This window comes from Netta rufina (genome assembly GCF_964035555.1).
Source record: "Netta rufina genome assembly, chromosome: 1".
Lineage (NCBI taxonomy): Eukaryota > Metazoa > Chordata > Aves > Anseriformes > Anatidae > Netta > Netta rufina.
The window spans coordinates 137,335,051-137,350,617 of NC_140123.1; the positions used below are offsets into that span (position 1 = coordinate 137,335,051).

General features: G+C 38.0%; 1 protein-coding gene across 1 annotated transcript; it reads right to left on the reverse strand.

The window, feature by feature from the left end:
• Positions 1-9,012: 9,012 nt before the first annotated feature.
• Positions 9,013-15,567, reverse strand: MANSC4 (MANSC domain containing 4; the record flags this gene model as incomplete). Its single annotated transcript, XM_084286518.1, has 3 exons — positions 15,311-15,567; positions 10,488-10,622; positions 9,013-9,701 (listed from the first exon to the last, which is right to left on the reverse strand). Exons 1-3 carry the CDS (start codon positions 15,537-15,539, stop codon positions 9,013-9,015), a joined length of 1,053 nt encoding a protein of 350 aa, XP_084142644.1. The 5' UTR covers positions 15,540-15,567.

Sequence of the window (15,567 nt, forward strand, 5' to 3'; positions counted from 1 at the left end):
TCTGTGTTCTTCATAGGCTTTAAATTGACTTAGGAAGATGCCTGTGAAAGTTGTAGTTAAAATAAGTTTGACTTAATGGTAGAAAACAGAACAGGAAGGCAAGTTGATTTTTCATTTGATTGCATTAGTATTTTATTAATGTGGCAGCTAATTAATGAAAAATCTAAAATAACCAGGAACTCTAGAAAGTTCCCTCCAAAGTGTTCAAGCAGAATTTATGTTCTATGTGTTCCATGAAATACAGACAGGATAGAAGGTGTCTGTCTCCGAAGTGCCAGGACACTGAAGTGTCTACCAGCAATAGATTTTTTTTCCTCATTCTGAGTATTTACTAAGTAAGAACAATATTGAGACTAATTCACTGTGTTCCATAATCCTATCCAACACTTGCCATTAAATCAGTCGTAGATGCTGGTTTTCCAGTCATATCTGGCTTAATGACTATGGCTATAGAATGCTTGGCCAGCTGGCCTCAAAAACCTATGAGGTTGACCTCCAAACTTAATTTTCAATGTCTTTATCGCTTCCTCTTCTTGCTAAGAAACATACAAGCAAGACTAAAACCTTTATAACCCTGTAAGTGCCCAATCAAGCTGCTAAAATCAAAGGAAGTATCAAATTAAGTTAAATCTGTGGTGTTAGCAAATTTGTGGTGTTAACTAATGGTTTATGTTACAGTGCAGGATTTGTAGTGCAGTGGACTGAATCACAGGTAGGCTGGATGATATTTTGAGCTGTCATCTTACATGTTTCTGATTTTCTGTTTCTCCCTCAAAATTGTTTAGGTGTTTAAGAGTGTCAGTAATCTGCTGTGATTTTGTAGAACACCTAGAGCACTGGAATCTTAAATCCAGTTGTCGTAGTTCCGCTCGAGTGGGCAGCCGAGCTCCACCACAGCCGTTCTCTCACTCCCCCTCCTCAAAGAGGAATAGGGAGAAAGTATGTGAAAAGGGCTCAAGGGTTGAGATAAGGACGAGAAAATAACGCAATAATTATTGTAACGGGCAAAACAGACTCAGCATAAGAAGATAGTAAGATTTATTGCTCATTACTAACAAGCTAGAGAAGTGAGAAACAAAGGAAAGAAACCAAAAGCACCTTCTCCCCCCATCCACCCTCTTCCACCTCCTCCCCCCAAGTGGCGCAGGGGAATGGGGGTTATGGTCAGTCTACAGCACTTCTTCTCTGCCGCTCCTTCTCGGTCACTCTCGTCCCCTGTGCTGTGGGGTCCCACCCACGGGATGCAGTCCTTGATGAACTGATCCGGCGTGGGCTTCCCACAGGCAGCAGCTCTTCCAGAACTGCTCCAGATATGGGTCCGTACCATGGGGTCCATCCCTCAGGAGAAAACTGCTCCAATCTGGCTCCCCTACGGGCAGCAGCTCCTGCCAGGTCACCTGCTCCTGTGTGGTCTCCCCTCCACGGGCTACAGGTCCGGCCCGGAATCTGCTCCGGCAGGGGTCTTCCACAGGCGGCAGCCTCCGTCGGTGCAGGTCCACCTGCTCCACCGTGGTCTCCTCCACGGGCTGCAGCATCGAACCCTGCTCTACCGTGGTACTCCATGGGCTGCAGGGGGACATCCTGCTTCACCATGGTCCTCACCACAGGCCGCAGGGGACTTCTGCTCCGGCGCCTGGAGCACCTCTCCCCCTCCTCCTACACTGACCTTGGCACCTGCAAGGCTGTTTTCTCACTCCCTTCACTCTCCTGGCTGCTGTGTGGCGCAGCGTTTTTTTTTCCCTGTCTTAAATATGCTCTCACAGAGGCGCAAAACAACATCGCTTATTGGCTCAGCTCTGGAAAACAATGGGGCCCTTCCCAAACACGGGGCAGCTTCTAGATCTTTCTCACAGAAACCACCCCTTTGGCCCCCTGCTACCAAAACCTTGGCACGTAAACCCGCTACACCAGTGCAAGTCCTCCCAACCTTATTGATGATGATACAGTGCATGTTTTTATGAGATAAATTACACATCTTTAATTTTCCTGTATAACACTTGCAGACTACCTCACTGGAAACTTCCATTGTAGTGTAAATGCTGTGAAGAGTTAAGAGTAATAGAGTACAGTAGTAAATACATCATTATCAGTGGTCTTTTATTAATGTATTTTATGTTATAATGTAAATGCATCACCCTGAGTGTATGTAATGATACACACCCTGAGGTTACTGCCGTTAAAGATAACAAAAAACGTTTCTATAAATACATCAACACAAAAAGGAGGACTAAGGAGAATCTCCATCCTTTACTGGATGCGGGGGGAAACTTAGTTACAAGAGATGAGGAAAAGGCGGAGGTGCTCAATGCCTTCTTTGCCTCAGTCTTTAGCGGCAATACCGGTTGTTCTCTGGATACTCAGTACCCTGAGCTGGTGGAAGGGGATGGGGAGCAGGATGTGGCCCTCACTATCCATGAAGAAATGGTTGGTGACCTGCTACGGCACTTGGATGTGCACAAGTCGATGGGGCCGGATGGGATCCACCCAAGGGTACTGAGAGAACTGGCAGAGGAGCTGGCCAAGCCACTGTCCATCGTTTATCAGCAGTCCTGGCGATCGGGGAAGGTCCCAGTTGACTGGCGGCTAGCAAATGTGACGCCCTTCTACAAGAAGGGCCGGAGGGCAGACCCGGGAAACTACAGGCCTGTCAGTTTGACCTCAGTGCCAGGGAAGCTCATGGAGCAGATCCTCCTGAGAGTCATCATGCAGCACTTGCAGGGCAAGCAGGCGATCAGGCCTAGTCAGCATGGGTTTATGAAAGGCAGGTCCTGCTTGACAAACCTGATCTCCTTCTATGACAAAGTGACGCGCTGGGTGGATGAGGGAAAGGCTGTGGATGTGGTCTACCTTGACTTCAGCAAGGCTTTTGACACCGTCTCCCACAGCATTCTCCTCAAGAAACTGGCTGCTCTTGACTTGGACTGGCGCACGCTTCATTGGGTTAGAAACTGGCTGGATAGCCGGGCCCAAAGAGTCGTGGTGAATGGAGCCAAGTCCAGTTGGAGGCCAGTCACTAGTGGCGTCCCCCAGGGCTTGGTGCTGGGGCCGGTCCTCTTTAATATCTTCATCGATGATCTGGACAAGGGCATTGAGTGCACCCTCAGTAAGTTTGCAGATGACACCAAGTTAGGTGCGTGTGTCGATCTGCTTGAGGGTAGGAAAGCTCTGCAGGAGGATCTGGATAGGCTGCACCGATGGGCTGAGGTCAACTGCATGAAGTTCAACAAGGCCAAGTGCCGGGTCCTGCATCTGGGGCGCAATAACCCCAAGCAGAGCTACAGGCTGGGAGAGGAATGGTTGGAGAGCTGCCAGGCAGAGAAGGACCTGGGAGTGATGGTGGATAGTCGGCTGAATATGAGCCAGCAGTGTGCTCAGGTGGCCAAGAAGGCCAATGGCATCCTGGCTTGTATCAGGAACAGTGCGACCAGCAGGGCTAGGGAGGTGATCGTCCCCCTGTACTCAGCTCTGGTGAGGCCGCACCTCGAGTACTGTGTTCAGTTTTGGGCCCCTCGCTACAAGAAGGACATCGAGGTGCTTGAGCGGGTGCAGAGAAGGGCGACGAAGCTGGTGAGGGGCCTGGAGAACAAGTCCTACGAGGAGCGGCTGAGGGAGCTGGGCTTGTTCAGCCTGGAGAAGAGGAGGCTCAGGGGCGACCTTATCGCTCTCTATAGGTACCTCAAGGGAGGCTGTAGCGAGGTGGGGGTTGGTCTGTTCTCCCACGTGCCTGGTGACAGGACGAGGGGGAATGGGCTTAAGTTGCACCAGGGGAGTTTTAGGTTAGATGTTAGGAAGAACTTCTTTACTGAAAGGGTCATGAGGCATTGGAACAGGCTGCCCAGGGAAGTGGTGGAGTCACCATCCCTGGAAGTTTTCAAAAGACGTTTAGATGTAGAGCTTAGGGATATGGTTTAGTGGGGACTGCTAGCGTTAGGTCAGAGGTTGGACTCGATGATCTTGAGGTCTCTTCCAACCAAGAAATTCTGTGATTCTGTGATTATATACATTTGTATATATCATATATATACATATATACACTCTAAACATGTAATGTATGTGTATGTGTGCATTCTTCTGTTGCAAGGTAGTGCTTGGGGGTTCATTACTTTTAGGTAGAAATGTCAATAGCTAACGTGTAAATAAGGAAGCAAGTTAGGCCCCCCAGAACATAAATTGGGAAGCAATGAGAAACGGAAAACCACACACGGTATCTAAAGGCATTAACTCTCTCCATAGGCAATTATTTTACTGGTGTTTACTGGCCAAGAGGAACATGGCGTTAGTTCATGACAGCTCTGACCTCAGGCAACCCTGTCCATCATAGATTGAAATTTGAGCTGGAGAGCTACTATATTTGCTTCTCTGCGGTCACTGTTCTAACCTCCAAGTAGCAGATGTCTCATTTTACATCCAAACACCTGCCCCCACAAGCTGGAGAAGTAAGTTTCTTATGGCAAGGTAAACATAAGCTGTCTCCAATGGAAAAAAAAAAAAAAATCACACAAATTAAGCTCTTGGCCATCTGGAAGAGTTGTGATGCATAGTTTTACTGGTGCTGTTGAGGAGACTAACCTTTCTTTTATCTCTCATATAAACATTCCAAAGAAAGACTGAGATCTAGTGCTTGGTCAAACTAGAACTTGCTTTGTCAGTTTTCTGGCTATTCTTTTTGCATCTAGAAACTAATCACTGACATAAGACGTCTTTAGTAAACAGTGTGTTAAGAGTTGTGAAGTAAAATGTTCAGTGTTGCTAAATAGTCTCTTGAGGTTGTTTGTCTACATTCTAGCATACTTTTGCCCTTTAAAAGGGGGTTTTAGAACGCTAAGCATTATCTGTTGTTTAGATTAGACAAAAAGGTCTATAGAGAGATACGATTATAATTTAGCCAGGAGGGTAGATGTTAGAACTACTTGGAATTTCATGAAGTGCTAAGATCTGAACATGACTGGCTATGCATGAAAAGTCTGTGACTTCCACAGATGATCTTATGGTCTTCAGAGAAGTATCTTATACTCCTGACTGGAGTTGACACTTTTGCCATGTTTTTGTGCATAGCGTTGCTAGAAACAGAGCTAAGGGATAAAGGGACAGTAGCCTAAAGAGGTGTGTTCTATCTGAACAAAACATCTTTCTGCCCATTCTCTCATACCTTATATTTATGCACTCACTTTCATGTTATTTTCCTAGTCTTTAGTAAGTGGTCCTGCTCCTACTGTGCTTTATATAACTTTTTTCCTGCCTATTTATCTGAGAACAGTAATAAAGGAGAGGGGATGTTTCATGTTCACATTTACTTCTGGTATTTCCTGTCTTGAATGTAACCCTTATTGATACCGCAAGAACTATGTTGTGTCAGACATGCAATGGTCTGGCCCATGTAAGCAATGTATTTTAAACGTGTGGTATGGATTTCAGAGTCTTCTGTCTTCCATGTATGATTAAATACTGTGTTACATCCAAAATACATTATTTTCAGTATGATAAATTAATGAATAAAGGACACTGTATTACAATGCAAACAGTTCTGCATATCTTATTTATTATGTGGAGCAGATGGAAAGAGGTGTATACTTTCTTTGAAACCTGGAAAAGGGAAAAAAATTGGCATTCAAATAAAAAGTATGAAACAAAACAAATCGTATATCCCTCTTTAATTGAAGATAACTAGTATTCTTAGCAAATGAATTATTATAACTACTATACTTAGCAAGACTCTAAACTAAGAAAAGTAAAACACTTGATTCCACTGAAGTTGTGGAGGAATTTTTAGGTAAACAATGTAATTATTTCAATTGGACTAAGCTGCTTGCATGTGAACTCCACTACATAATTTCATGTCATTTTTTAGAATAACAATAATTTTAGCATGTTCACTGATTTTTCAGGATAAATTATATCTGGAATTCAGTGCTGCAAGGTCTTGGAAATAAAGTTTGGGCAGTTTGAAATGTCCTAGTCTCTGAAGTAATGGCTTCTCTTTGGCTGGGAACTATTGAACCTCTAGTGTGAACACAAGCAGAAATTTAATAGCTCCATTCAGCCTGAAGAAAGGCATTGCACAGTGCAGATCTAGTTCACTTACTTACTTATATATTTTTTTTCAAGTTTAGGTTTAGACACTTTATCTCGTAATCCTATATAAACATAATGTTCTTTGAAGTGTGTTTATTACTGAGTCATCCTTTTGGCAGCAAACATACACTTCACTGTTGTAATTTTTTTGACCTTTTTAAACAAAAAGTTTCCTATAAAAGAGTACTTATTAATGTGTTATATTGCATATTAATTCATCTGGTAGTGAATAGACAGGCAGAAAGGTAACTAGATGTAACTCTGCCCTTGATGTATCTGTACATCTTAGATGCAATCTTAGATGCAAGTTGGTTTTTAAATTTTTTTTCCTTGGTTACATGACTTCAAAAACGAGGAGAAACCTATTTTTAAAGCATTTTCAGTGCAAAATGGTTTGACAGTGCTGGGTGAGGTGTGGGAGAATCCTATGGTAAACTGTGCTTTTCATTAGTACTAAGTGAAATGAGATTTGGAGCATGTGGTTCATCAGTTTATTTAATGTATTTGTTCAAATTGCCACGATGTACACCTGAATGATAAATGTGGTAGAAATCTAAATACAAATTTAGAGAACTTTTCATCTTCTCATTAAGGCTCTGTAAATATTAATCGGTTATGCCTGCTTGTTTCTTTAACACAAAGGTGCTTCACTGAGCCATGAACTTTTCCTTCAGAAATTTACTTGAGCAGAACGTGGCTGTTAGAGCTAAGAGAATCCTGAAGCACATGGTCTGCAGCTTCTAGTCTAAAAAAAAAGATCATACTGGTAGTCTTGGTGCATATCACCATTTCCAGTGTAAGTTGTGGTGAAAAATAACACACATCCCAGTAATCAACAGGCTGAGGAACTGAGTTCCTCCCCTGACATGCATGTGCCTTTGTTTTCTTAATGAAATGAATCAAACCTGAAAGTTTTCCATTGCAGGGTCAGAGTAAATAAAATTACTTAAGATGATGAACATGTGAGAAATACATACTTCTTTAACAATACCACCACATTTGTTCTTTGATACATTATAGAGTATCTTGGTTCTTCTCCTAGTTTCTTTCTTTTTGGTGTTAAAAGCCTAGAAAAGAATGTCAGCTTCCTCTGAAGCTTCTGCTGAAGAGTTCTTGAGGTCTTACCATTCTTATTTGAATGTTTCATTACAAATACTTTTAGTGATAGCTTAACTATGTGCTAGATTCAGCCACATGATGAATCAGAAAAGTGTAATTTGAAGGTAAAAGTCATTTAATCAAAGTTGAAGTAAATCTTGCAGTAGGTATATCTCCAGAGCCTGTATAAGATAACCACAGAACTCCCCTTAAAAACAAACGGTATCTAATTTTACTTTTTCTAGATAAAATGGAAAAAAAATGCTTTTGTATTTTATCAGATTATGCAAAACAAAACAAACAGTCCTTTAAGGTGTTCTGGCTGTCAGTCTCTCTCCTATTACATATAAATTAGCATACAAGATTAATCAAGAAATAAACTAGGTGTTTTTTTTTTTTTTTTAAATCTTCAGTTTCTTAAACTACAGTGCTAATCAGTGTGCACTAAAATATAATTTTAGGCCTTTTCCTTTGAAACCAACCCACTCAACTGTAACTAGGTAGTCATGTGGCTTTCTACCCTCATTACTATAGTCATTAAACTTTGTTGTACTAGTTTTGAAATAACTTTCTATACAGACATATGGCAATCATTTTTATTTTGGATTGTTTCCTTTTATAACATTTCAACTCATCTGGGAAATAGGAACTTTTTTACAGCAAGTGAAGAAAGTGAGAAACTCTGAGACATCAACAAATTTAAAAGAGGAAGAGCAATCCCAGTTACTGTTGAAAATGTTTGCTATGCTAAGCAAACTTCCTGAGCAAGGTAAGCTGAGGAAATACCTTCCTACCTGATTGATCTAATAAGTTGATTTATATTCAGAAGGGGCACTTTTATGAAGCATGTAAAAAGGATAAAGAAACAAATGTGTTTTTTTCTTTTTTTAAAATATGTATTTATTTTTAATTATAATGCTAACTTCTAGACCTTTCAAAACCTTTTGTATATTTATGTGCAATGTACATTGAATGTCCCTATTAAAAAAAAAAAAAAGCAAATGTTGTAAATGGTAAATGTGATTAGGCACAAAAAAGTAAGTCAGTGAGGGCAATACAAATTGACTGTAATGCATGAACAATTCTTAGCTGTATTTGTGCCTGCATTAACCAATAGTAGAATGAATCTGCAATGTACTGCACAGCAAGTAAGCTTAAAAAACAGGAAAAGTCTAAAGGTACTTCTAGGAGGACTTGAAAAACATTGAAATAATTGTTATCAGAAGATTGGGGTTAAAGTAAAGCATAAATAATTGAATAATCAGATGTTTTGGTATGAGTTAATGGAATTCGGTAGTTTCAGGGACTAGTTTTTTTATAGGTGTTTTTCTTTGAAGAAGTAAATAGTCCTGGTGAAATTGTTTTGTTCCAGTATAAGGGACAAATAGTGAAAAACAATCTAGAATATAACGGGAGAAAATGAATACGTAGTTTTTGTAGAAACAACTAGATCTTAGGTAATTAAAGGATTATTAGAATTAAATGATTTTATGATTGTTAAAACTTAAGTCTGTTTTACTGATTGCATTTTTACTTAATTTTCTAAGTTTGGTCAAAGTCGAGGGAGAGGATATGTAAAACTGTAGTGAATCTGCTCTCTTAAGTTAGGAAAAGTGTATAGTTTGTATCAGGTATTAGCCTGGGTCAGATTATAAATCAAAATATGCTCAAGCAGCTTTGAAAGTGCAGAGTATATACTTCTTACCCAAAAAAAAAATTGTGTTTCATCTGGTGAGAATGAAAATACAACTAAATGATTCTGAAAAGAATTAGGCCAACACATGCTATTCATTTTTTTTTTTTAAAGGCTATTTGTTTCAAAACAAAAATGGTGACTGCATTTTACAAACTACCTTTGACTCTAGTGTATTTTATGACTCGTCTAGACATTGCTCTTCCTCTCCTTACGGGATTGTACTGACCTTTCCTATTTCTGCAACGCCCTGCTGCAAGAGCGACAGTACAACAGCAAAGGAAGATGAGAGAAGAGCAAAGGACAACTGGAATCAACCAGACACCCAGAGCTGCAGCATCCCAAGCAGGTACCTCATTGTCTGAAGTATAATTCCTACCACTGTAGCCTTTGGTTTCATTTAAGTGTTGCTTGCTGCTGTTCAGACGAGGAGGAGTGGGCATGTGGGATAACACCTCTGCAGATTTAGATATCAAAGTTGAGCGTACAGTTCTTTTGTCTGAGATAGTAGTTGACCTAGTGCTTACTGAAGTTGTATAAGTCCTCTTAGCCAAATGGTCATCCAGAGGAGATGTTTCTGCCTTGGAATATGTGATAACTTTATTTTTTTCAACCATCAGGTTTGTACTGGAAGTGTAAGTGTTTGCTGTTAAGCCATGGCCAGTGGTAGAAGATGGAGCTAGGAGCAGAAGAGAACTTGACGTGACATTACCATGCTGGCATCTTTCCCACTCAGTGGTCTTTGTGCTGTTTTGTCTTTCATATTTATTAGGTGAGGAGTGCATATGTAGCTCTTTGGATGTTGCTTTTTCAAAAATAAGAAGATCAGGATCAATCCCTGTTAAATCATAAACATTATTAGTTTATGTGATAAAAGTTCATCTGCATACGAGAGAAGAGTCAGTCAATCTGTACCAGGAACTGGAGGGTGGTTGCACCCCTGGGGGGTCAGGTGTCCAGGTGCCAGCATAGGGTAGACTGGGATCCAGTGGCAGCTACTGGTCAAAATGAGTGTCTGAGCCCACTTGCTGGAGGGATTCACCTTGGCTATGTGCATTTTATATATACATATATATATACATAAACACACATACATTATATGTATATACGTTTATAAATATGTATGGATAAATATATATTCTCACTAGCAGATCTCCATCCTGTGCAGCCACAAAGAGGATGAGGCTCTTTGTGCTGCCTTTGTGTCTGATTTGTGTGTCTCTCTGTGCTACTTGTGTGTCTAGCTGTGTATATGTGTATACATGTGGTCTGTATGGATATGCCTGATGGGAACACATTTTCAACCTTGCTAGTGTTTGGAGCAGCAACAGCCTCGCCTCTCTGTCTGTCAGATCTTGCATGGTATTTTCCCTTAATAAAGTATTCATTAGATACTCAGACCGTGAATCTTGAAAACAGTAAAGGTCCTTTTTCAAACACTGAATGGAAGAAAGTGGAGGAGTATTCCCAGAAGTAGATACATTATGAAAAAGGAAAAGGTGTCTTACACGTTTTTATCATTGTGTGTTACTGCAGATCTTTTAGCAAAGCAAATGACATGGTATAATTTTAACGTTTCTTATAGTTGCTTTGTTTTCAGACTATATATGTAAAGCTTGATTACCTGTTGTGATGTTGTACAAAACAACGTTGATTCTAGCCTTTATTATACAACTTTCCAGTGATGGGCAAGTCATGTGCAAGCAATTCATGTTCTCATGAGTAGCTCCATGGTAGAACACTGCTAGGTTGCAGGAGACTATAACACAAAAGGAATAAAGCTGAATTTATCAGCATAATGACCATTGTATTTTGCATGTTATTACATTATTTAACATCAAAAGTGCATTAATACTGAGCAGCTGATCAGTATTTTTTAGTACTGTAAATCTGTGGTTCTCTCATTGTCATGCAAACTACTTAAACACCCAGTCAGAAAAGCATAACTACTTGTAACTATATTCTTATTTCACGTCTGGAGAAGACAAATAGAATAGCCTCCTGAATTCTAAATGAACCTCTGATTAAAGAAAACCATATGCTGTAGCCTGTAGTCCTCTTACTTGTGTATTCTTTCCTTTATATCTCTGTTGCAGTGAGTGGGCCATTTCTAAAAGTAAATCTATCAAGGAAGGCAACTTTGAAGTGTTTGCTCTTGTGTAATGGATACCTGTCTACTTAAAAACTGGACAGCAACCATCCTTTCACCCAGAAAACCATCAGATGGCCAATCCTGATGTACAATATGTAAGTGGCATCCAACCTTTTTCCTAGTTTCCAGTCCTTTCCATTTTGCCTTTGGGCTGTTGTATTTCTGTGAATATACTAGTTTAGACAATTCTTCATTTATATTTGGAGGTTCATTTCTGTCTTCCCACCTGAGGAATCAAGGCTAAAGTAATAATGACAAAATGCCTGAACAAATTGTTACTGAAGACCAATTTTCAAAAGTATATAGATGTTTGAATCCTAGTGGTTTTAGATATCTGTAAGCAAGAAAATAGGGCTTCAGAAGTCAGATTCATTAGATACTTTTGAAAAATTTATGTCACGTGCTCATCCATATGTTTAAATACTTATGGTGTCACAGTCAAATACAAAATACCAAGTCAAAAGTTGATTTTATTTTATATCAGTGTGCTTAAAGTAGGATCAGTGTAAGGTTTTGGTTTAGTCGTATGAAGTTTTGTGGGCTTGTTTTGCTTAGTTTGAATGTAGCCTTCCCACCTGTACTTCATATATGGCTACCTGCAATTAGAAAAAGTATTAATGGGACAGGAGACACATTCAACGGCAGAAAATACTGTAGATTATTTACAAAGCTATGGAGAATTTTCTGATACCTGCCTCTCCAGGCTTTGCACTTCAGAAAATTGTAGTATTCCATTTACCTGAATGGGACAATTTGTATATGAAGTATCTTAAGATGCTTATCTGTATTAGATAGTGTGACTGTTTAGAAAATGTGAATTTATAGGGCTGAATTAATTAATGTGAATTGTAAATAATGTGAAAAATGTGAATTAATAGGGCTTCAAGTAAGCAATTCTAAAATATTTATGTATATAAATTTGAAAAATATTCTAGTTGCAGGATATTCATTTAACAGTAATGAAAAAGCTTTATTTTACATAAACTGCTAGGAAACTACCTGGCTTTAAAAATGTTTTCCATTTACTTAGGTATTTATTCCAAACATGCCTGGTATTTGTAAGTAAAGAAAGTAATCTAATTCTTATGCAACAAATAATTAAAAAAATAACGCAGCTCTTTCAATGTTATGTGTAACTAAAGGAAGTTACCCTAATTTATCAACAAATAAGAAAAAGGAAGAATATGCAGTATGTCTACCCTTACTATCTTTTCTGTATTTATTGTAATTTTTCACTTAATATTCTAAATACTGCATCATAAAATAACACTGCAAACATACAAATAGAAAACGTTTTTCCTTCATAATGAACATGTCTGACCTAAGAGAAAAGCATAGTTTTCAAAATATGTATATCATGCAATTTAAAAAGTACATTGAAAACATAATCTGTCTGAACAATGCAAATTCGGTAACTTTATAGAATGAAAAAAGCATACTAGAAGTGCTGTTACCAAATTTATATAGCATTGTGTTTTTTAGCTACTCACATACAAAGATCTAAGTTATCTGTGTATCTGAAACAAAAATAGTGATACTTACAAGTAAAACTGGGATTATAAACTATAATGAATAGCAAGTAAGGATAGGATTTGGCATCAAATCTAAATCAAAGGATTTAATCAGCATTTTTTCTTTAACCGATACCACTTTCTACCTTTACTTAGGTTTAATCAGTTTCCAGTTATGAAAATTCCAGTTGAGCTTAGAGTAGACTTTTATAAAAGTAAAACTGGTACAAAGAAGTCTATGATTATTAAAACAATAGAAGAACATAACTTGTCAGAGAGACAATGATAATCTTACAGGGACTGTACAAAACTCTGTTCTATACCAACTAATTTACATCTTTCTTTAAAAGATTACAAGCATTTTGTAATGTTCAGGAAGCATTACAGTTTAGCCAGTAAATTTTGATATATTTCCTGAGAGCTTTGGGCATTTCTGAAGGTCATATATAAAAATCATTGGCTTCCATGAATAAGATAACTTAAAATCCAGTAACTGTTTTTAATAAATATATATATATTAATAAATTATAATAAATTATATTATAATAAATATATATATATATGTATATATATATATATAAATAGTTCTAGATAGTTCTAGGCATGAATAAACATCTTGCTTCAATTTTAGCATAAGATAACAGTTTAAAAGACAAAGGCCTTTGAATATTTCTATGAAATATCTAAGTAATAGTTGTTTTTCTATGATATGCTTTACTGAAAGATTTTTAAAGACTCTGAAAACACCAGTAATGTCATATGAATATTGTTATTGTTTTTAAATCAACATTTTTCTCATGTGTGCTCACAGTGATGATTTTTCTTCCAAGAGAAAACTGTTCTTCGCTTTTGTCTCAGCACATCCTGTTGCCTTCACACTTGATAACACAATGTCCTAGATTTTGTTAAAGAATAGAGGTTTTGTGCTAATTGTATATTTTATGTTTGTTTCTCAGTATGATACATGAACACTATTCAGTTTTGTTGATACAGAGCAAGGATAAATTCTTATTTAAGAATTTAGAAAATACCTGAAAATATGTGGACTTGTTTGAAGGGAGGAGTGGAATGTTCAAAAATGTTTCTGTCTTCCAAGTTTGTGCAAAGTTCTACTGTCAATAAAATTTTCTATTTTCAGCACAACACAATTCTAAATATTTTTCATCTCAGTGGTTACTTTGCAAACTTTAAGAAAATACCATTAAATAGCAGAAAAAAAAAAATCTCCTCTGAAGAAATTGGCTTCTGTGCATATCTTCTTTTGGGGATGTGATGGATTTTACTGCATAGAATCAGGTAAGAAAAGTCACAAGCCTATGTTTTGGTAGGGAAGGATAGCTCTCTGGTCAGGAAAAATACTTCAAAAGCATGCTGTAAGATATTTTGAGGAGTTAAGCAATTAAATAGGTTGCTTCTGATTTAAAATAATTTCAGAATTTCTTTTTATCTTTTAAGATTAGCTTTCAGTAACTGTACTATTACTAAGAATCCAGAAAAGATAATTTTCATACCAAACTTTCTTGAAATCTTAATTAGGACATTTATTAGTAATAGTGTCTGTGGTAGACTACATTTATTTCTTCCGGACTGTATGGAAACCACAATCTGATATAACAGCATATCTTTGAAATGCCATCTAACGTCTCTGTATTTTAGGTAAGATTGTAACAAATCTGCACTTGACTGTGTAACACTATAAAAACAAAGCTCCAAATTACCATTACTTACCTTCATTAGCTATCTAGTCTTGAGTTTTATGACCAAAAATTTATTGTCCAAATAGGTAAAACATTACTAAAATGCCTATAATTGCTCTTTACTCACAATGTTTAAACTGAAGTTGACACTTCACAGGAATGCAGATGACACTTATGTTAGTTATCTTGGTGTCAAGTTTTCAGGGTTGTAACTGTGTGTATAATTCAAACTGTCATCAAAATTTATATTTTCTTTATTTAGTAACTGGTAGTTTACTTCCGTCATCTCTATCCAAAAACCTTTTGAGCCTTGTGAGTTTTTTGGTTAAGTTAGACACCACAGGCACACACATCACATACACCCCTAAAATACACTGCTAGAGTGTACCAGAGCAGTGTGATACAGTAAAAGTATAGTCTTGGATTTAAGATAAGGAATGAAATTTTCTCATTTTTATTCTGAGTCTTTATAAGACTAGGGAAGAGAGGTTGCTAGCTGAATAAATACTACGTCAAAGCTTTATTGCTCATATTAACACTATATGTGGGTTGGACCACAAATATAGTATAAGCACAGAACAAGAGAGTGCTCTCAAAGAAAATTAATATTCTTGTATTTTGGAGAAGGCCAAATTGTGCCTTCCCTCTTTTTTTTCTCATCTAATGAAGAAGAGTCCTGTTGTAATCTGTGTCACTTTGTACCACTGTATAGAATTTTCCATACAGGAGTAGATGGAGATGGATATTAAAGAATTGTTTTAATGTTAGTATTACTCACAAGTTCGGTAACAGAGGTCTAAAATTTTAAAGCAGACTCTAAGGTTTTCATGTGGTGCTAGTGTGGTCTTCCACAAATACCAGATTATCAAAGTCCTTTCTATGGGACTGAAGATGGGAGGACAGTTAAGATGTGCCTCTGTTTTCCTGTCTCAAAAACTACATATACATGTATATTTTTCTTTTTTGGGAGGCATTATTTCTTCTTCAAACAAAAGGATGTTTGTATAAAAATTACCCAAAATGTTTTTCCTCGTGTGTCATGATACAGATTTTAATGTATGCTGCAATCTTGATAATAAACACTCACCATTCCTCTGAAGACAGCAGTTTCTGCTGCACTGTTGGGATGAGACTTCTGCATAAATCTTCAGCACCTGGGCTCCCCTTTTCTGTGATTCCTGCAGGTCAATCAGAAGACCTGGGAAGCGTCGGATCCAGCAGTTTTTGTAAAACGTAGTGGGTGTGCAGAGACAGTCTGATTCCACCACCAAATCCAGAACCAACAGCACTTCTGATATTGCCACCAGAAGGACCATCTCCTCAATGTAATTGGCTTGGTGAGCA